Here is a 24323-nt window from a genome sequence, read left to right on the forward strand (position 1 = left end):
AGCTTAGCACTGAACTTTAGGTTTCCCAAATCCACATATCCGGGCTCTAATTCCATAAACTGCACAACAAAGGGCATTATAAAAGGAAGCAAGAATAATACTTTATAAGTCAGGGAACCTTGTAATCTCAATCAGAACATTACCACAAAAACTTTGAAATAACAGAATTATCTTTGACCTCTTGTAAGTTCAGAAGAAGAAAATCAAAGACCACTCATTTGGAACACTGCACAATTAAAAGCTAACTTTTGGCACTATAGTAGTATATTTAAAGTTCATTAAAAACACTTGTCAGAAGTATCTATATATTCATATCTGACATTTTTCCAATACTTATAAACAAGATACAAGAATCCCTGTTTCTGAAGGCATTCTTACAGTTCACCATTGAATTTACATGCACATTACAGATGCTCATACACATGCATGTTGCCACCCCTTCCTACCCCCCTCCCCTCACTTCAGAGGGTAAGTTTCTCTGTTGTTGATTTCTGGTAGGTAAGTATCATAATACACCAAATAAGTATGATCATGATTTTAATTATACTAAGTCTGTGCTTCAGAAACTCCATTTACAATGGATATCTTTCAAATATTTCGCCTGGTATGAGTGCAACAATTTGGAAAGTACACCTTCAGTGTTACAAAACTCAGAGTACACATTTCATGAACAGCAACCTGATCTGCAAGACACTTTTCCAGAAGGAATCCTGAAGTATAATATGGGAACTTTCCCTGAAGACATGTAAAAGCATGAAGAACTGTAAAAGCATTAAGCAACACCAAAAAGCCTGTTAAGTAACAAATATTGAACAGATTTGCTGAAATTCTAGTTTACATAAACAGCACAACTGAACACGGAACATCTGAAAACTATTTTTCTTCTTTGCTAAACAAGGTTAAGATTGAGAGCTCACAATCCAAAGGAGAAAGGTGAGCAAACATGGGTTGTAATCATCAGTGAAGAAGAGAGATGTGTTGGTGGTAGGTAGCAAACAACAGAAACAACACTCTCTTTTAGTTACTATTGTAATTGTATGTGTCGGGAAGTGGCTTAAGAGGAATTATGGGTTGGTGCTTTATCATTTAGAGCAGTTGTAAAATGAATCAGTCAACACACAGACAAGCTCACACAATATTTAACAATGGGGCCATAAATTCCAGTGCCTACCACGAATTCCAATTTGGAATAATTAGTCTATCTACCCATGTTCTCCTGACATTTTCAAATAATTACACTTTTCAAACTGTTCTGCAACACTAGTTTGAACTTTAGGGCTATCTGTCACATTTAAAGCTGTGCCAGAGGCTGTACTTAATGGAATTGACATGTTTTGCTATAATTTACTTTAGGCATCAGTTTGGACAATAAATACCAAACATTAGCAGCTTAAATATGTGGCTTCAAACAAAGTTTGGTGAACTGTTGTAAAACTCCTACATTAAAAAATAAATGATTCTAGCCATTAAATCTTGCTTAATAATACATTACTAAGTTTCATACTACCCTTTTCAAACTTGTTGTCAAATAGGTCTGCACTCAAAATGATACCACCAGTGACATTTCAATGCATGCTTATGTGTGTTTTTTTTTTTTCCCCCACCTTTTTGCTTTGAGTATCAGACTTATTTCAGACACCGAAAAAACAGTGTAGTTACAAAGAATATGTATATTTGATCTGGCAGGCTGGAAAGAAAGATGTTAAAAGTTATTACATAAATCGCACGTGCTTTGTGGTGTACTCAATTACTATGTCACACTGGTTAAAAGACTACTTATTCTTTCTTTCAAAGAGCGTGGATGAATTTTTAACAATCAAGAGCTCTAGAATTGCAAGGGTACACTTTATAAAGACTCAAAATTCCATTTCCAAGATATTTTAATTAATTCCCAAGTCCAAATAGTCTCCACAACAAAGCAGACAGGAAGAATATTAGCTGGAAATACAAAGTTCTATAGCATTAGTACCAGAGATGAACCTGAACTGCTTTAATGGTTGAAGAACTGGTCTTTGATTCAGCCTATTAAAGAGATGGAACAACCAGGAAGTAAATCTCCCTAAAAGGTCACATTGTTTAGAATCTCTGCCTCTGGTTTCAGCCTCATCTCTGATAACTATTAGTACTTTCTCTAATTATCCATACATAAAGAAAATTGTAAGTGTTCATGTAAAAGGAGCAAGAACCAATGATCAAGACTACATATAGCAGCCCATGCAGTTGTAAGGAGTTTGTTTGGAACACTATCAAAATTATTTGCTCTGATGTATGAATAGATGCTTTTCCTGCACGTTTTAAAATTAAATACAAACATCCTCAAGACTCTCTTAACTTTATGTTTCAGATAATACCCAAATAACTTAGATATAGAAAAAAGTCCTTCCCAATGTTTGTCAGTCTTCTCACATGCTCTCATTTCAGGAGGAAGCCCTGAATTTAGTTACCATTTTAAAGCTACTAAAGTTATCAAATAATTGTTTGAAATAATAAAATCAGCCAGAATTTTAACAGAGCATTCTTATGTTTAAGCTTTTAACAGATTCAGCATTTTTCCATTTTGATAATCTAAATATTGAAACATGAATTCTTACTCTTGAGCAGTGTCCACAGTACTTCTGTATTTTGCTTACAACAAACCACCGCATTCATATGTTTCTAGCTCCACAATTTGTAAAATGAAAACAGAGATTCCTACTGTACTCTTAACTGCTAATCTGACACTGAAACAGTGATTTCATTGTCACAGGTGATGGAATTGAGAACTTCTTTATATTTCCACTCCCCTAATAGGTACAGTAATAAGCTGTTAGTTCTTTAGGCAAATGACATTAATCTGTTGAATAAAGGCTTCATTCTCTGCCCGTAATCAATAACTTGAGGGCCTTCTGTAGATTCTGCACAGCAGTGCTCACATCTTCATATTGCAAAGCACTGCCAGCATATTTGCAGTATTTCTGAGCTCTGGCAAAGTCCTCTGGTGTCAAGTGGACTTCCCCTGCAAAAATATAATTATTAACAAGTTACAAAAAGGGATATCTGAATGACACTTCCCTCTACTTGATTTCTATGTTTTACTTATATTTGCAGTAATATTACAAAGATCAGGCTGATATCTGTGGTAATATTACAAAGATGAGACCATGGTCTTCTGTTCACTCTTCTTTCCATTCATAGAAAGCTTAACTTCTTTGCTGCTGGCATTTGAAAAAGTATAAAAGAACCTTTCAAAACACTGTTTTTTATATGACCCAGTGCCTTTCACGGGTAAGTCAATACCTTTGAGAAAGATCTGCTCTTCATCTAAGGCAGCAAAAGAGAGCATTTTAACAATAAGCTAGCTGTAATCATATCACAACCTGCAAGAGAAAAGGAATGTTTTTTGTGCTTACAGTATAATTACTTTGCTCTCTTCTTCAGGAATAATAAAACCAGTTAGAAACTGTTCACTCTCAACTGGACTAACTGTTTAAGATTTAGAAGTATTTCTAATTGGGATGTTTCTGCACATATTATATTTCTGTTTTTCTAAGTAATGTTTATATTTCAAATTTTATGTAAGGTGACCGCAAATGATAGTTTCATTAAATTACCCCATTTTTTTCATATTGGAGAACTCTAGCAAAAATATTCTCATAATAAAGTATAAAACAATTGTCACTTATTAATCAGTGTATTTCCTTGACATAAGGTCCAACATAATGACGTCTAATGCTCACACACATGCATTCAACATTCTATAAAGTATAGTGGAGACTTAAGCCTTAACTAGAAAACATTTAGTATGTAATCACTGATGTGTGCATAACGTAAAGCACAGTTATGTTAGTATCCCACCTTCCACCCATGAATTCACTGGGAGTTTAAAGGCTAATTCCATGCCACTCCAATAATTTCTGGATAAATTATAGTCTTTACTCAAGTACTTCAGAACGACTTAATTTGTAAAAGACAATTTTTATGAACACAGATAAGTAATTATATGAAATAGTAGAAACTAACAGACATTTATTTAGTAGGTTTCCTACACTGCATTTTATAAGCAATAAAGAGATTTCATAGACTGTGAACAAATGAATTTTTAAAAGCAAATATACTTAAATGCATTTTACAGGGTACAATTTGAGTTAGCTGGATCAATTTCTTTCAAAATAAAGCTCTACTGTTGACAATACTGTGAGAATGTTTACTAAAGAATCTCAGTTCTTATCAAAAAATGTCTACTATATTTGCTTTTCCTTTCCCCAATCTTATTATTAAGAACAGTTCTTGAACAAATAAAGTGGAAAACCTGGGAATATAAAAACTAGACTGATTTTCTGGTTTTCAAAACAACCTTACCTGAATAAAAAGCATGAGGGTAATTGCTTTTAAGATTAATTTTATCCATTTTCAAAATACACTCTAGAACTTTATTTTCCCTTCAATAAATAAATCTAACCACAAAATAACTTTTCAGTACTGAGGCGCGTGACAATTTGCTGGCCTTGTTTACACTGCAATGTATATTAGTTTACTGTTGAATAAGTGAAACCACATTAAAATCTCTTAAAATACACAAACATGAGTAAATATGTGTGAGGGAGTGCATAAACATAAGCATATGCTTAAGTTATTTTGCAACCTAAATAAAGTCACAGACTAAAAGCAGATGGGGTAAATCTGTGACCACATTACTGAACATCTTTAAGAAATTTGAAAGACCAAGTTCTCCTCAAAGTGGCTTTATGCTATGATGCCAAAAGAAACTACAAAATGATTCTTTAAAACCTGGCCAAGGCATCAGTCCACTATTCAGCTAACTTACTGGAAGGAAGCCTAAATTCACCAGTCTAATCTTATTTTTACAGTATGAGCCCTATTAATGTTTTGCTGGCATAAAGCCTTATTTATTATGAAATCTACTTTAGATGCTATTATGACATAACTTGAGGGGAAAAAAATAACAATTTTAAATTTATAAACCAAAGTTTACACAGTAAGGGTGTTGCTCTTTTGATGTGTTCAGTGGGCTCAACTCCTATTGAAGTCAGCAATTCACAATGGACAAGTAGAATAGAAACAGAGCAGCTGTGTTGTAAAGTTTTCAAAATAATGTGAAATTTAACTATAATGTCTGTGTATATATATGTGTGTGTGTGATATATATGTGTGTATATATATATATATTATACATACATATAAAATGTACTCACATCAAGAGTGTCTGTCACCTCAAAAGTTGGTAACTAACTTCAATTTATACTTTCTAAGGTTTAATTAAGCAACTTTGCAGAAAAGGAAGGACCTGCAGGTCTTGGTGGACACCAAGATGATTGTGAGATGACAACGTGGCCTTGCAGGAAAGAGAGCGAATGGTATCTTGAGCTGCCTTAGAAGAAACACTGGCAGCAGGTTATCCTTTGCCTCTACTCAGCACTGGTGAGGCTACACATGGAGTACTGTGTCCAGTTACTGGGCTCACCAGAACAAAAAGAGCTAGTGCAAAGTCCAGAGAAGGGTCATGAAGATGATTATGGGACTGGAGCATCTCTCATATGAGGAAAGGCTGAAAGAGATGCAACTCTTTAGCCCACAGAAAGTTCTTGAAGATCTCTGAAGGAAATCTGGAAGGAAGGTGGAGCCACATGCTCTTTTGGTGATGTCCAGTGACTAGACAAGAGGCACAAACTGAAACATGGGAGGTTCCATATGGAAATCAGGAAATGCTTTTTTGACTGTGAAGGTGACTGAGCACTGGAACACGTTGCCCAGAGCAGTTGTGGAATCTCCCTCCCTTGAGATATTCAAAAGCCGTCTGGACATGGTCCTGAGCAACTGGCTCTAGGTGTCTCTCCTTGAGTGGGGGGGTGGGACCAGATGAACTCCAGAGGTCACTTCCAACCTCAACCAGTCCGTGATTCTGAGCTCTAAAATTACTAACAATATTGAGATGGGAAAAAGTATACTGAAACACACCACTCCTACGTTCATCTGAAATTATTAGTAGTTATATTTATTACTGAAATGTGGCAGACATGGAATCCACAACTAATGTCAAAAAGCATCATTCTTTTAAGAGAATGATAAAATAAAAAAAAACAAAAGATGATTAGACTGGTGATGCCAAATATCATGTTAAGAAAACAGTTTTAGAATAAAATGTGTATTTTACATATGCATATATATATATATATATGTATATATGCCTCTCCTTGATATCCTTTTATATTTGTCAGATGTTCTTCCTTTTTTATGAAATTGCCCAAATACAAGGCAGATGATTTAAGAACAGTGTAATAAAACCAGTGCAAATTGGTATATAAAAATGGAAATGGCAAAGAATAAAAATGCTTTTTAAGCCAGATGGTTCCCCTCCTTCCCCTTCCCCCCATTAAAGCAGTTATGACATTCAGGATACAATTCCTTAAAGATTTTTTTCTTAAGATCGTAAAAACATATGAAATGTGAAATTATTATTTTTATTTTCTGTGTGGAAAAACAAACATTATTATGAATGAACTAGAATGAACAAATGGTTTCTCTATACTATGCCACCTGTGGAGGGGAACATATGGTAATGTAAGAACATTTTATAAAAACTCAGTGTAATATAGCTATGAATGAATTTAGTGTTAGCAAAATCTAGAGGTAATAAAATTTTTAAACACCCTACCATCAGAGAAGTACATGAACTCACTATACAAAGTTGCTATATAGCTCTACATTCTGCTAGTAGACATTAAGCAACGCTTAATTGCATATACTTTGACACTTTCAAAAGCCAATGTTCAACTCTGAAACCTGTTCCCATAGGACAGGACAATTACTGAAGGTCTCGTGCTCACTAAAATCAAAGGACTACTCTTATTTTAACTAAATTTTCTTTTGATGAATATTCCAGTCTTCTCCACCAAAAGTTTCTTTCCCATCATAGCATTAATCAAATTGCTTCTCCCATGTAATGGGAAGCAAAGAAAATATATAATTTATTTTAAAAATATACATTTGATCTTACTACCACAAAGAGTCTTGCAGGAATATGTGGAATATCCTGTTTGGCTATGTCTATACTAGTACATTAAACAGTGCCAGGGAATGTGTCTCAACACTTAAACTTGACTGTCTACACTGTCAAAACTACTGGAACAGATTGCAGTATGGTTTTAGCCCATGACAACTACCATTTTCCCAAACAATTCCTGGGCACGATTCGTGGTTAGAGCAAGCTAAAGACCATTGGCAGCCATAATGAACTACCTTGTTTAAAAGGTTTAAAAGTTTAATAGTATGGATGTGAGTAGTACTGTGCCAGCTGTTCTCAGTGTCAAACAAATATTTACAGGCATATTTACTCGTATAGACACAGACATTGTGTCTAAATCATGGAGTAAGTGTACTCCACACTAAGCTAGCTGTATGAATCTGCTGGAAAGCTATACCAATCCCTCTTTTCCCTCCCATAGGAAACTTCAGTTCCATAGGAACAGAGCATACCAAGACTTAACCTCAATATGCAGTCAGAATATATAGCCTGAATATATTTTGTGACTCAGAAACTGGGGAGGGCTCCTGGGTCCCACAGCTTAGTATGTATGTTGTGAAATACAGCCATTTCCTAATTTACCTACAGGACAAGGCTATTCCACAGCACAGTACTGGAGGTATAAAAAGGAATCCTCAGCAGTCTAGGGAGAATGAAAATGTTATTCTGACTAGCTGAAGGGAGAATGTTTTGGGTAATGATCATGTATGTATGGCAGGATGATGATAAGATAAGGACCAATGCTTTTGACTTCTCATATGCATACAAAGAAAATGTTACTGTACTTCTACTGACTGACATGTCCTATACATCCTCTCAAGCTCCTGCATGACAGCTTATTTTCTAAGTTTTCAGCTAAGTTTTCAGTTGTAACTACCGAAACTTATAATAGCCGCCAAACTGCAAAACCATCACTCAGATTAAATGGTTCAGTGACAGGTTGGACTTTTTTTTCCCAGTAAGAGATAACTGTAATAAGAGATGTTTTATTAATATGCCAGACAGAAAAATTAGGATGCACCTTTTGTTCTTCAAGGGAACACTAGAAATAGATTTGTAACTATCAAAGATGATTTTTATGATTTTTCTTTTTAAGACATCATTGACAAAATTGGCTTCTTAATATATTACGATGGACACATTCTTCAGGATTCTTATTACAATAGACTAGAATCAAGCTAAACACTGAATTTCTATTATAGTATTCCACTGATTAAAAATGCTTTTTCAGTAAAACTTATTTTAAAACAGAAGTAGGACCGGTGACATTTTAGAAGATAAAAGCCTTGACTAAATGGTAAATCAAAATAACATCACTAGCAGTGGTTCCTTATTATTATTTCATTTAATACAGGCACTACTTACAATCAACAAACACTGCTGGCATGGAACACAACTATGCTGCAACAGAAAACATCACTGGAATGTGTTTCTTGATTATTTCTTGAAATGAATAAGTAACTTACAGACTAAGCCCAAAGAAGAAATTTTAGGGAACGGGAATGTGTGTTAATTACCGAAAACAGAATTTAGAAAGGCTATCAGGAATACAGACTTTGTTGAGTATACCAGAACCTCATCTGAGAAACAGCTATGGAAAAGCTTTAATACAAAGCTAGCTCACTGGCTAAAAATAATAACAGTAATTAAAAATAAAAATCACACATTAAAAAACCTAGACAACACTAAGCATACACTATAGGAAAGATTTCAGTAACTATTAAACTTGCAGCAACACAATGTTGATGATGTCCATTCTTTTTAAAGTCTGTGAATTTATAGCGTTCTGATAATAGTTATAATTATTACAGTATTCTTCTAATGGTAATGATTACTTCTCAAACTTCTTCCTTAAGTGCTGCAAATTAAGCTATGAGGAAGCTGCAGGGGACAGGGAGAAACACACAGGACAGCACATCCATATGTGGACAATAAAAATGCCACCACCTTACCTGCAGACTGAGCACTGTAAAGGGCAGGATCTACTAAAGGAATATTCTGAGGAGCAGGTTGAATGGTATTACTTGTCACTCCTGCGAATCAATGCAAACAATTGGAATTGGGTTATTTTTGTTTATAGACTTCCACTTCAGATTAGGAATGTTTTATTAAATAATACTGAAGAATTTACAGTCTCATTTTATCACTACAGTACTTCACAGAATTTTAAATTTCAAGCATTAAACGAATTCAGAAAATACTAGTCCAAAAGACACCGTCTACCCTATTGTATCGAGGAAAATCTGCTAAGGAAGAGTATGAGTAAACTTTTTACATGGAAGCTTATACTTTGCCTCCTCACATTAGAGTCTCTATTTTTAAAGCCCCATGTCTGCCATCTAACACTTGCAAGCTGTGCCCTTCCTAATTCCTTTGAAAACAGTTGGTGAGAATAAATAAGATTTGAAAGGGAAACGCTGATGCTAGAAGAAACAGCACAGTGGGGTTAAAACTAAGTAATACACACAATTCATGTACTCCAACAAGCTACGTATTCTATAATTTTCAGTTCTAGCAAAAACATAGAGCTAAACATTTACCTAGTCTGAATATAAAAAAATAACACAAGCACCCCTGCCTCACCACCCCAACTATCTGAAGGATTTCCCCTTGATAAAGCTGAAAAAAGAGCATCCTGAATTTTCACAGATTGTTTCAGAGAAACATTCTTAAAATAAGAAAGTAAAAGAAGGGGAGGGGATGTGTGAGAAAAACATCTCATATGTTCCCTAATATAAAAATACATCTGAACAATCAAATGATCATCAGGATTGAAGACAAGCTTCTCACTTGGTAGCCTTATATAAAACTATAAAAAAGGCAAAAGGAAGTGGAAAAGTTGTGAGTTCACAAATAATCCAAAAATACAACTTTTTTTTTTTCTTTTTTCTTTTTAATGCAGCTATTGGGAAGTACTTCACATTTTTAAGAACTTAGTTTTGATCCAAAAATTACAGAGAACTTATTCTTAATTCTCTGTATTCGTAATTCTCTGTAAGGATGTAGGAGCCAATATATTTAGCAGTATTTTTCCTATGGTATTATTACAGCTTAAATTTATGAGGTTGCATCTGCCATAAAACATAACACGTCTAAATGATTTTTCTTTACATTTAAATGGAGGCCTATCCTAGCTAATCATAGAATTTGCTCCTTAATAAAGGTATGTTTTTTTGCATGTGATTGTGATATACCTGTGTTATGAGGTACTTCAGCTGGAGTATTGGCTGGCGCATGGGCACCTGGTGGTATATGTATGCCAGTGAAATTAGTAGTTGGTGTGTTATTCGCTTCATATGTAGATGATGATGTTGGTTGAGTTGTTCCACTATGGAGAGATGACGACCCTGCTTCTTCTCTTTCAAGATCTGTTAATACAACACAAAATAGGAATTACTCTTTTGTAAAAAAGACTTGAAAAGTTAAGTGTTTCTTTTAAAATCTCTTATCAACTTTTCTTCGTAGAAAAAGTGCTACCACCACATTGTGATACAGAGCATTTAAACAAAACCACTTACTGCTGATTTTAACAAAGTTAAAAAAGCAACATAACACAGGATAAAGATCTAGAAACTCCCACACTCTCAAAGATTTCTTCTGTTTAAATTAATGAATCATTTCAGTACTGGTTGGAATCAATCTTCCATGTACTACTTTTATACTTCCTTGTCAACTGATGCAGTTACTCCATCATAGGAGGCCACCGGATTGGTCAGGCATGAGTTGCCCTTGGTGAAGCTGTGCTGTCTCCAATCACCTCTTCATGTGCCTTAACATTGCCTCCAGGAGGATCTGTTTCGTGATCTTCCCAAGCAGAGAGGTGATGCTCTCTGGTCTGTAATTCCCCAGGTCTTCCTTTCTACCCTTTTTAAAAATGGGACTGATGTTTCCCTTTTTCCAGTCACTGGGGACTTTGCCTGACTGCCATCATATACGATGGAGAGAGGCTTGGTAACTACATCAATCAGCTCACTCAGGACCTCAGGACCTGGGATGCATGGCACTGGGCCCCATAGGCTTTTCAATTTCATCAGGTGGTCTCAAACCTGCTCTTTGCTTATAGTGGAAAGGACTTCGCTCCCCCCGCCCCTGCCTGAAGGTTCAGGGAAATGAGAGTCATGACAAGCTTCACTGCCAGTGACGTCAAAGGCAAAGAACTTGTTGAGTACCTTAGCATTTGCCATGTTAAATTCCATCCATGCCTTGGCTTTCTTGATTTCATCTTTACACATCCAGATAGTATCCCCGCACTCTCCCTGACCACATGTCCTTACCTCCACTGCCTGTGCATTTCCTTCTTGCACCTCAGTTTGACCTTTCTGGAGGTCAAAAAAGTTGAAAGGGGCAACTGCACCTCAGTTGGTCCTTTCTCAGCCATGACAGTTTCCTGCCTTCCCTGCTTGATTTCTTGCACATAAGGATGGAGAGCTCTTGCACCCTGAGAAAAGTGTCCTTGAAGAGCTGCCAGCTCTGATCTGTTCCTCTGTCCCTACATAGAGCATCCCGGAGGATCTTATCCACTAGGTTTTTAAACAGCTGGAATTTTGGTCTTCTGTTCAGGATATTGACTTTGCTCTTTGTGAGGCCCATATTCCTTGACATCACAAACTCAACCAGGACGTGGTCACTGCCTCCAAACTTAATCTGTTTCATGAGTTTATCCACATTGGTGAGCACCAGATGAGCTTCTTTACAGGAGTGACTAATTAACGGTTTCTAGGCACTCCCGTAGAAGTGTAATGCTACGCAACAATTGTTCATTCCCATCACTTCCTAATTTCCTTGTCCAGGAACACCTAATTGCAATGGTAGTCCTTCTCTCCCTATCCCTCCTGGTTCTCTGTCCCAACTTACCCTCTCCCTGCCATACCTCTCCCTCAGTTTGGACTCTGCCTTTGAATCTGGAAGTTTTTTTCTGTGCCAACCCAGTATGGAGAATACATGAAGCTTCCTGCTCTTAATTGCCAGTTTCCCACCCACAGCAGCTCTGAGATACAACTGTAGAAGCAGGAAACTCCCCTCAGCCTTAGGAGTCTCCATTACATGAAACCTTTAGGGAATTCAGCTGTAAAATTCTAGCAAGCTCAAGAATTTGCAAACTGCAATTTCTCAAAGGTACAAAACTTGGGCCAAACAGTCAGATTTTCTTAGAGACAGGAAAAGCCCATCCCTGGGAACTAGGGAAAGAAAAAACATCAACTAATCTTCTGCCAACTCCCTACTCCAAGTTTCAAGCCCTTGCTGTCCATCTCTTTCTCTCTGATGTCTTTTCAGAAACAATTCTGACTAAAATTAATAAAATGAAAAAAACTAAAACTAACAAAAAAAAACATCAGCTATAAAGAGCTATGGCCATAGAAAATAGGAACTCACATGGTTAAAAGTCCAGCAATGTTAGAAAGAAGCCAGAAGAAGAGTGTTGGCCACCCTTAACAGCAGTCCGTGTAAGAGGCAAATTCACAGGAGGGCAATATACTTTTATGCAGGCACAAAGAGATCAAGCTCAACTGTTTGCTCGTTATGCAATTGGCAAATGTTAAACTGTATTAAACATAAAAGTAGCTTTGTTTAAATTAACGCTTATTAGGTGTTTACAGTAGCCAAGTGTCAACAAAGCATACTAAGTATTCTTACTGCAAAGTAAATATTTAAAATTTTATTAAATCAAAGATTAAATATTAAGACTATGTTGAGATATGTGCTTGCAGTATTCCTGAAGAGTTTTAATAGTAGTGGTAAATAAAAGGATTTCAGGCTGCTGGAAAAGTTTAATTCAACAAACTGTTTTATAGTTCTGTGATCAGAATATCCATAAGATTATTGAGAAATACACACTTTTCAGGGAATGAATGCTAAAAAATTAAAGACTTCATTTCTCATAAAGCAGTAATTACTCCAGAAATTTGAAAGACCTTTAAGTTTACTGAAATACTGTAAAAAGAAGCCTGTAAAAAGAGTAACATTAACATTCATTTTTAGCTCCAGCCGAGTTTCTTGTCTTGGAGCCTCCTAAGCCTTTGTGCTATGATCTTGTTGAATGGATCAAATCGGCTCTTTAGATTTTCCTCAGAAGCTGCAGTACTATGGCTATCACCAGCTATCTATTTTGCTCTTTGCTTATTTTTTTTTATTGAAGGTAAGACTTTCTGGAATAAGGCTGATACCAAGCATTGGTGCTAAAACCATGTGTCCAAAAGATACTTTTATATAAATAAAGGATTCTCGAGGCTTAACAGTACTCCTTGTTAACCACCTAGATTACATCTACTAAGTTTCTGGTAAAACAGGATGTTAGTGATTTTGAGATAAACCCTAACACACAGAAATGAGCAGATGCTTGACATGTAGAACTGTAACAAACCTCAGGAAGTTGACTTTTATGAATTGATATGAATTGTGCCAGAAGTTGCAGCAAACAATGTTTAACATTCTGCATCACTTTACAACTATCATCTAAACTAAATCATATTTTTATTATCTGGCAACATGCACATGCAACAAGTAACTTTGATCAAGACACTTACAGATCTAAAATTAGCCTTAGTAAAACACCATTAACATTAATAGTCGCTTTTTAAAAATTGCTATAGGAGGTTTTGCAACCACATGGACAGCAAAATCCATGAATTCATAAGTTCCAAAAATCTGTAAAGTGACTTCCTTCTAGAGTCTATGGGTTGACTGGGTAAGGTATGTAACAACCTACATTATCACTACAAATGGGTGCATGCTTTATATCAGAATACTGCATACAAATGTTTTCCCAATATTAACTTGATCACAATGTCTTTTTAACATTACAAAGTATTATGCATTAAGATGTCAAGGAAAAACAAGAAACAGTGTATGGAAATGTACTGTCTAGTGTAAGGAAGTGGCAAACATAACTGAAATTCAACAGCCCAGAAGACTAGATTGAAAATTAGCATAATTTTTAAGGAGTCCAGAGATTTAAAAAGATAGTATTTTGGTCATCATCTTATAATTTTAATGTAAAAAAAAAAATTAAAGTCTTTCCTACCTTGAGTTGCTAGAGAGAAGGCAAGGTTCTATTGGAACACTGCTTATTTTATATATATGTATGTATACATATATATTATATATTTTTTCCACCCCAGCATTGAGAAATAAACTATAAAAAAAAATCCACTGACAGCTCACATACTGATCTTTCAGCTAGTTGGGACTATAAATGTTTCTTGGAACTCTGCAATATAAATGTAGAATATTTGTTATATATTGCAATGAAAGTAGTGACAATACATTTTACTGTAGCTACACTGTGATTATTCAAGAACTTTTTCCCATCTGAAATTATACTTTTAATTTTTCCATTAGTATTAAAACTTGTTGGATGACCTGGGGCTACTACTAAGTGACCTTTATGTGTACTCTACAACTTGTATTCCAAATGCATTAATAAATAACGCATGTCACTTTAAAGTTTCCATAGTGGCAACTTGACAAAAGCATCCATAAATCCAACAGCAGAACCGCATAAAGCATGTCTATGTTACTGTAAAAACATCTCTAAGAGTTACAGTATAGTTTTCAAGGAAAATAACACTTTGGAAAAAAATGGTAATTTGTCAAGCTACAGAGACCTAGTTTCACTCTGTTTAAACAGACATTTTCCACTTGCAAGGGAAGGAAGAGAATGAGCAAGCAGAAAGGAATGGGGAAGGTCCAGTTGTACATTCAAACAATGTTTCTTTTCTTCTTATGATGCACAAAGAAGAACTGACACTTCTTTATTAAACTGTATCTTCCAGTAAAACATAATTTCCAAATTTTTTTTGCCTTTGTTTAGAATTCATTTTGTATCAGGAGAACTTTGTAAATATTCCTATAGCTATGCACCCAATCACTAAAGAATATTCATCTAAAGCTATAAACATTTAGTTGGGCCATAATTAATGACATAATTCATAACGTTCACTCTGAAAGATTTTTTTCCTCACATCTTCTTCATTGAATTCCTATCAAACTGGTGTAATTTGACTTAAAGATGTGGCAACACTTGCAGCTGGAGTTGCAACATAATTCTCTCCTTGCAGCTGCACCAGTAGTTAAAAAACTGCCTTGAAAAAGATCATATGTTGAAAAAAAAAACAGTTTGAAAATGCTTTAATTGAAATACAGCTGTTCTAAGACTCAGGCATATTACAGTGGGTAAGATAGCTGTAAGATAGCTGTTCTAATGATGTAGGGCATCTTTAGGTAAGCAAAACAAGAAGAATGAAACAGCAGCTTGGAAATCACACTAACATACATGTTACTTGCTCACAATTACTTGAACTTCAACTGAATGGCTGAGGTTGGAAAGAACATCTTGAGATTATCTATTCTAACCCCCTGTTCCAACAGGGTCACTTAGAGGAGGCTGCCCAGGACTGCATCCAGCCAGATTTTGAAAATTTTCAAGGACAGAGATGCTACAGTCTCTTTGATCTTCTACCAGCATTTGATCAGATTCATGATGAACATTATTTTTTCCCCTAATAATTAATCAGCATTTTCCTTATTGCAACCTGTCTTGACTTTCTCTACACTTTCCCATGAGGTAGTTTAAAACAGCATTAAGAACTCTGTTTAGACTTCTCTTCTAAAGACTGAAGAAACCTGCTTAACTCCTTGTATGTCATATTCTCCAGTTCACATTTGAAAGACAATAGAAAGAAACCTCATACCTCAAGTGACACACTACATTCTAGCAACGGTGAGCTTGGAGGGAGTAGACTGCCTATCTTTTTTCTATTTTGCTCACTGTCAGATAAAGGTGGTAAGCTAAATAAGTCACTGTTTTCATTCAAGCTGCTTTGTCGTTTTTATCTTCTCCTGTACATTTAAATTCTGATAAAGAATCAGCTAGTGGCTGCCAATTGGAATACGATGCTATACCTTCTTGGAAGGGACAACCAGTCTGTAAAGAGTAGGTCATGCTCATCCTCTTTACTCACAGACAAACAGGAAAGAAGCTTCAAAGTGTGGATTGCATGACAAAAATTTGAGAACTGGAAGAAACGCCAGTTTTCTAATGTTTTGACGTGTATAAAACAAAACCAACGTAAAGATGATTACAAGTCTATTTAGAACATATTTGGAATTACAGGTTCAGATTTCAAAATCTACCAAAGATCCAGGTACAGAGCCCAGACGTGAATGAATAACAAATAAATATTTAAGTGTGTGTGTACACATGACATATAGATCATCTGTACCAATCAAAACTTTATTTACCAGTTCACTAAGTCACATTTCATGTTTATCTCCAATCTGGCAGAAAGAAAAAAAAAAACAAAACACTGGATAAATCAACAAAATACTGAAGTCCAATTAAAAGAGAAGATGACAAGAGAATGTAGAAAAGGGTTCATCATGAATGCAACTCTGCACAGGGAAGCTATGCTTCCTGTGGATGCTCATAGAAAAATGCAATACATACCAAAGCTCTCTCCTTCCATTCCAATAGGTCCAGGCTGAGGAGTCTCTCCATTCTTTAAGCAGTTATGAATGTATGCTGCCTTCCACCTGGCATACTTTCTGTGCTGAACATTCTGAGGAAGGTAAAAGGCCAGCTATTTTAACCACTCACTTCTGTGAATTAATGCATTCAAGAAAGAAACATAAGTAGGTTTTCCACCCTGACAAGAGATTTCTAAGCTGCTATTGTTTGACACTCATTTAAAGATAAGGCATGTGAATTTAATCAGTGAATAAAAAAAATATAAAAAGAACATCTCTAACAGGATCTCAGCATGAAATGAAAATGGAGAGATCTTCAATTAGTGCAGCATGTCAGGAAAAGGAAAAGGAAACAGTTATACAAAGACTATCTACTGTGAAAGACAGACCACCATGTAATTACTGATGTGAAATAATAAAGAAAACTTCCTTAGATGATCATTTACTTCAGATTAAAAAATCTGAAACAATGCTACTCTTTCTGATCAAGAATATTACATTTTTTCTCATTACATTATTTTAAATTACAAATAGGTATTTAAAAGCATGAATAGAGAAAGGGTGGTGTAGTTGTGGATTAATGTGTGAGATATTCTAGACAAAATGTTGTAATTTTGTATCTTTACAACATTGCTTAAAATTAGATAAAGCACTTTAGCAATATATAAACCAACTGCAGAGACGGCTTATCATAATAATGACTTTAAATAAAACAATATTGCAAGGTCAATAGTTCAGTTATTTGTAACATGAGTATTTCTCAAAAAAAATTACTATATTGGTACTCAATTTCACTTTTGCCAATTCTTATCTTGTGAAGCAGTATATTTATGAAATAATAAAAGTGAGAAGCCAATCTGCTACTTGCCTTTCTGATTCTACCTCCATGGTCTGAACATTAAAAAATCTGGTAGTAGCCAGATTTTAGTATTTTAAATTATTTTAAAGAAAACAAATAGTTTACAGTATTTTAAAGAAAACAAATATTTTTCACTATTTTCAGTTTCTGGAAAAAAAAAACAAAACAATGAGGAGAAGCATTTCACTTGGGTTTTCAGACATTATTCTCTTAATGGGGTGGAACACGAGTGACAAATAAATGTCAGAATCTCACCTAGTTTGAGGTTTTCTATTTCATTTTCAAAAATATACTTTACTTTTTTAACATACAACACTAACATGGCAAAACATGACAAGAGGATTGGCCATTTCATATTTCCTGGGGTTGTTATGCTAGATTTTTTTAACAATTGAGAACTCTTTCTGGATTAAGAGAAATCTTAAACTGATTATTCAAATCAACTACTCTGTCAAAAGTTGTAACAGTAGCAACCAGTCACACTTCCTGACAATTACAGGCTAATATATTTCATGGGATATAACTGAATGTAAACAGAGATGAGAAGTGTGGAAGGATGAATGGAATAATTTAGCCATATGAACAATGCAGGTTGATAGTGTGCCTCATACCAACAGTAACATCTGCAAGGCACTATTGAACTCAAATTTCCACAGTAACAATCACAGGTAGAGTCGTTTGGAAACACGTAGACACATTAATTTCTCTTTAAAAGTCCTGACTGAAATTACATCCGAAGTAAGAAAATTAGTAAACTGAAATGACAGATTTTACTTTACAAAGTCTACTGCACTATTACCTATGAAGGGAGAGAGAGCTATAGCATACTGTATAACTCCAGCAAGCTCCCTTGTTATCCACTAGAATGCTTATGCAGCTTAGTAGAAAGATATGCCCTTTTGTTTTTGCAGATGAAATGATCTCCAAAATAGCATACCCTGATGGCAAATCTTTAAAAATGCATTCACTATACCTCAGACAGGAAAAGCACAACTAGAAAGTATGACTTTCTGTTATATACTTCCTTTGAATCATCTTTCCTGGCCAGGTAGTGTTGCAGATTAAATTCTTTCATCATTCACAAATACTCAGGAAGCCACCAAATGCAGAATTATGTATCCAGAACATTGTGCAATTCTTAACGGCCTGTACATCTCTCTTCTGTTTTCAATACACTGAAATTATTTCTTGATAACGTGTTCTATAAACATTATTATAGGGATGTGGAAATGCTGTTGTACTTGGTGCCCGTGTTAAGGTTTTGGCAGCTGGGGGATCATCTTTGAGAAGAGGCCATGGGCTGCCTCATGCCAGACCAATTCAGAACAGCTGAGCCTACAAGCCACAGGCACAGCACCTTTAGGACAATGTATTTAATGAAGGGCAAAAAAGCCCAAAGCTAAACCCAAAGAAGAGGGAACAATCAGAGTGAGAAACAGCAGGGGGAACACCTAGGTCAGAGAAGGAGGCAGAGAAGGTGTTGCTCCAAGCACTATAGCAGGTATCCTCTGCTGCCTGTAGAGAGGACGGTGTCAGAGTAGAGATTCACACTGCAGCCTATGGAGGACAGGGGAAAAGCCTATGGAACAAGGGAAATGTGAGAGGGAAGGAAAAGCAGAGAGGAATCAGCACATACTGACCATAACCTGCCTTATCCACCTCTGCAGTATTCAGGGCAGAGCAGAAGAGGAGTAGAGTGAAAACATACATTAAAGCCTGGGAAAGTAGGGATGAAAGGGATTGTTTTAATGTTTCTCACTACCTGAATTTATTTCATCTGGCAATAAATTAAATTAGTTTTCTTCAAGTCTAGCCTGTTTCTCTCATGGTAAGCTATCTCCCTGTTTCATCTCAACCCACAAGCTTTCTCACCCTATTTTCTCCATCAGTACTGTGAAGAAGAGGCATTGAGCAAGTGGTTGAGTTGGAGTTACACTGTTAACTAAGGTTAAGAACACCACAGCTGTACAAATGTAGTTTTCACTTATGTTTTACCTTTAAAATTATATATGAAATGTTATTAACAGACTGAAATAGGAATATTAAAAAAAAACAAAACAATCAAAACACTCCAAAGACCAATATAAAACACTGCAAAGCATACCAGACAAGGGATTAGATTATACTTTAGGATCTCAGGAATTAGATACCATTTTCTTCCCTGGAATCTGCTTTCCTTCGTATAGGTCTGAAACCAGATTATCTATTTTCTGTTCTTTTATTTAATGGCCATTAAGTAACCATAAAATTCAACTGCAACAGTATACTTGTTGATGATCTTAAAGAAGTTATTGAGCAACACTGCACAAAATGATCGATACAGAGGTTTTGAAAAAAACAGTTGAAAATCTAAACTATATTGGAATGCTATCCTACTTTTTCAATATTGACTACATTTTCAGCAGCATTTCTTGAAAATTAACTTTACATTTTTAATAAAGAGTTGTAGTGTTACATTACAAAATATTTGACAAAGTTCAGTAATCTGTATTAAATACCAAAAGGACATTCTAAAGATAATTTACCTAAAGAAATTTAACTGGAGTGTTCTGCCATACTGATGCAGTAAGACAGAATTCTTCAAGATTCACAGTTATGGGCTAGGAAAAACTCTTCCAAACCCCATTACAATTTTTAACACTCCTTTGAAACAACCTGAAGTTTACAGAAAACTTCCCTGAAAAAGTAAAAATTGCATTTCTCAGAAACTGTGAATGCTTTATTTAAATACAGTCTGTGAATGTTTTAAATACAGTCAACTAATTAGTTTTCAGTGGATGCTTTTCAGGAGCGCACGAAACACTGACATGCCCACTAATAATTTATCTGAGATTTAAATTAGTCAAAGTTATTTCCATAAGCTTTCTCCAAAATGAATAGAAGAAAATACCTAATTAATGGAAAGAACAGCTAGGGACATTTTGGACAGCCCACAATCACTGACTAAAATTAGTATTTTAGTAATGAACATTTCAGTTAAAGAAACATTAAAAAAAAAGCATAATCTGGATTTTTTTTATTTAAAGGCTTTTTTTTTTTTTTTTTCTGGCAGTGATAGCAAGGCAATTTGAAGAATCTATAAGATCACAAAATTTATAGGCAATAAGTGAACCCTGTTTGACACATTATTATGCACCTAAATGCGTAACTCTAATTCCTGAACCCAGATGTTGCTTTTAGTCTGTTTTCAATGTGAATGTCTGTTTCTTTTCAGGCTGCCCTCTGAACAGCATTACTGAGCTAAAGGAAAATAACTCTATTACCACACAACTTCTTACCGATCTCATATGAGCTGTGTAAAACATGTCTTCTAGAGAACCCTTTTGTCTAGCTCTAATGCTAAGATACGGAATATCCAGTGTTTCCTTTAATATAATCCATTCCTACTAACCTATAATCAACCACTTGACAGTTAGAAACATACGCATTATTTAGAATACTGAATTTCTGATTTTAGGTGTCAAGTATCTGCTTTCTATGCCTTTTGCTGTTGATTTAAAAGCATTTTAATAGTCAACTTTCCATACATGTGAAGGCAATGACCTACTGAAAAGAAACATGGACGGTCTGAATAGTAAGAAAGGGTAGAAAAGTTAGATATCTTGCTATATAACCAGGAGTCAGACCAAGACTTCCTTCAGGCTAAAAGAGGCTTTTGAAAAAATCTAAGACAGTCACATCATACTTGTTCCACCATTCCTTCATGTGACACTGGATAAGGAAAATGGTGAAACTTAATGATGCTAACCAGAAGTGCAAGCCTTTTACTATATTTCTTGTACACACTCTTTTAATGTCTACTAATTAAACAATCAAAATGAGATAATTCTTCTTTCTAATTACAAAGCACTTCTGTACTTTCAACATCAATGAAAAAAACAGCATTCAGCAGTAAACATATCACTCCTAGCATTCCATTTCATTAACATGTTATTGTTTTTTCCTATATACACGAAGGATTTTTTCAGGACTTCTGGAAGCTTGCTGAGTATTGGTAATGCACTGGATTCCTACAGTCAAAGGTGAGTGTCTTTTCGGTCCATTATATTACTCACTCTCTGGCTCTAGGGACTGTTATTATTTCATACCATAAAGGACGTGAGTGTGCAGAGCAGCCAGTTTAAACAGAACACATGAAACAACACTCGTACTTGTTGCACTTGATAGATGAAAAATTTAGATTAGTATATTCTCAGGTTATAGAAGATGTAGAAGGTGTAGAATCGTGAAAGAACATTTATGTAAGTGTCCCCCTTCTTGCGCAACAACTCTATGATTAATATGAATGTGAAGCACACCACCACCAAAACTATTCTTTTACTTTCCTTCCAATGTTTACAAATGAAAGTAGCCACAGTTACTGCATTTTAAATGTAACAAATATGCCTGCAGATGAAAAATGTTTATCAGACCTGAAATCTACATACAGAATGTCTAGTTTGTGTATTCCTAATATGGCATGGAGTAGTTTGGGACCAATATAACCACAGGTTTACATGATCAGTCCTTGCTGATTTTGTCACAAATTTAGTATCACTGCCGTTTCTTATTTAAGGCATTTCAATCTTCCTTTAACAGCCTTTGAAACTTGCCTTCACCAGTCAGTATCATTTTTCTATATTTTTTTCTTTGTCAGAAGTTATCAACTATACCATTACATTTCCAAAGTGAGTTTATCATTCAATTAAAACTGAAGTGTTCATTCCTAAACAAGAAGTGCTTCCCAGAACAAGAAATACATTAAGAGTAAAGTATCTTCTCCACCATACTGGAGAGTAACTCTCCTGTGTGGCATGAATAACAGATAGCTGACTATACACCTAATTTAAAAGTTTTCTTAAAAAAAGACCAAAAGCTTGTTTTGGTATACCTTAATAAAATCATGATTTTGTTCAGCCAGTTCTGGAAAACTTGGTTGATTGCACATAATCTGCCATAAAGAATGCTACAATGTGTCTGTGTTAGTTACTTTGGTAGACAGTTTTTAAAAATAAAATATTCATTTCCAAATGGTCATACAGCAAGCCTTTTTTTTTTTTTTTTTTTTTTAAGTAAATTCATATCCTTTCAACTTAATATATCACCTTGTAAAGGTGAGATTTGTTGTGACAACAAAGATATCCATCGTAACTAAAGGTGTATATAATTCCAACTCAAATGTTAGCACTGAAGTTAGCACTGAAGCAGGGTGAAAAATAGGAAGATGGAAAAAGCCAAGAGCCTTGCATCGTTCTCATTTGCTTGATATAACACTGCTGTTCCTCAGTAAAAATCTGACTTTGAAATTCTAACTGAATTTTTGTTAAGTCTTGCCTATTTGCTAAGTCATCTTATAGCAGATATCTAGTATTTCACATTATTTCTATTGCTAATGTTTATCTAATATTTTACATAAAATTTGAAATGGCTATCACAATTCCTTACAATTTAGTGACATGTATTTGACTACACAATTAGAACCTATGTTATTTGAAGCTTGTATTCAAAGCTTTATTAAAAAAAAAATTGCAGAACTGGAACAGTAACTTGCAACTCTGCTACAAAAAGCAATCATACATCCTTACCACTTACCTCTTCAGAGAGCTCCCCAAATACTGTCAGAACGTCTATCAGGAGGCTTGCAGTATAAAAGGACTTTATCATGTTTCTATTAAAAAAAAGAAAAGAAAACACTTTGCTAACTTGGCAATGTCATCCTCCTAGGATCGTGTTTTAACGGTTTAGATTACACTGTCTTGTTTCAAACAAATCTCCCCTCATTTCTTCTTTTAATCTGATGCTACAGAACTTCACAATGTTAAAATTCAGGTACGTATTGACTAATACCACGCATACTATTGCAGAAAGTCTTCAATATTTTTTCAAGCAGAACATGTGTTCTACACTTAGTTTCTAGTTTGGAATGTTCAATACAGGACACCGGACATCCTGTACGATTATCTTTAAAGGGCCCAGCCAAATCATTATCATGCTGTAGCAGTCTCTGTAAATCAAGCAACATCATGCATCATCACAACAATTTTGATATCACTGGACAGTAAAAAATATAATATGCATGACGGCAAGTTCAGTATTAGTCTGAGCAGGCTAATTAGAAGGCTTGACAGAAGGTGAGCAACCACTTAGAGAGCACAAGATGGAATATACCAGTGAAGTTAGACACAGAAATAGTAACACTTGGAGTTTTCTGGAAGATGAATGCATTAAAGCACAATTCCTGCTTATAGTCAAACTGAAAAGAGTTTAAAATTCAAATTTTCTGACCAATATCTTAATTCAGACGACAAAGCAAAGACTTTCACCTACTTATGAAACTGCCCAGCTCTGTCTTCATTGTCTGCATACAAAAACATCTTCAAAGCATAATTCTCCACATGAGCAGAACCAACAATATCCTGAGTAATTGCTTCATTATCACCAAATTGCTTTTTCATCTGAAAAAAAAAGTTGAAAAAAATATATTCATTACCTTATTAGACCCTAGAACTTCAATCTAATTCAAACACAAGAAGCAGCTGCTGATTTAGACAAACCTGAGTACAATTTAAAAAAGCAACCATATGCACTTTGATTATTTTTTCAAATCTCTACCTTCTAACATAACAAACACTAAAAGCAGCATGCCAGAGAGAAGATACACTCTTTTTGAGAGAGAAATGTTAAGAATAAGTAGATCTTAATAATTTCTTCTAGTAGAAAATACTTTTTAAAGAAAAATCACCTTAAAAACAAACACAAAAACATACAACTGTAATATTCTGAAGGAATATCTGCAGATATTTTCCCCTTTTTATCCAAAAGACAAAGCACTCTGAAGCATGCACTGCAATTCAACACAGCTCAATTGATGAAGTATTGCATACATTATTAAGGTACTGTAGATCAGAGTGATTAAGCATCTTCTTTCTTATAATATATTTCACTGCAATGCATTACATCTTTCACCAAGTTTGAGCCCCACCTTAACTGGTCTAGTGA

General features: G+C 35.0%; 1 protein-coding gene across 1 annotated transcript in view; it reads right to left on the reverse strand.

The window, feature by feature from the left end:
- Positions 1-1862: 1862 nt before the first annotated feature.
- VTA1 (vesicle trafficking 1) overlaps positions 1863-24323 on the reverse strand; it is a 38084-nt gene continuing 15623 nt past the window's right edge. Inside the window, exons 3-8 of the mRNA XM_068677243.1 lie at positions 23652-23779; positions 22917-22992; positions 16467-16578; positions 10216-10389; positions 8974-9054; positions 1863-2995 (exon numbers count right to left, since the gene is read on the reverse strand). Coding sequence (XP_068533344.1) covers positions 2850-2995; positions 8974-9054; positions 10216-10389; positions 16467-16578; positions 22917-22992; positions 23652-23779 — 717 coding nt within the window. The 3' untranslated portion in view covers positions 1863-2849. The remainder of the gene's footprint in view (positions 2996-8973; positions 9055-10215; positions 10390-16466; positions 16579-22916; positions 22993-23651; positions 23780-24323) is intronic.

This window comes from Anas acuta, chromosome 3 (assembly GCF_963932015.1).
Source record: "Anas acuta chromosome 3, bAnaAcu1.1, whole genome shotgun sequence".
NCBI lineage: Eukaryota > Metazoa > Chordata > Aves > Anseriformes > Anatidae > Anas > Anas acuta.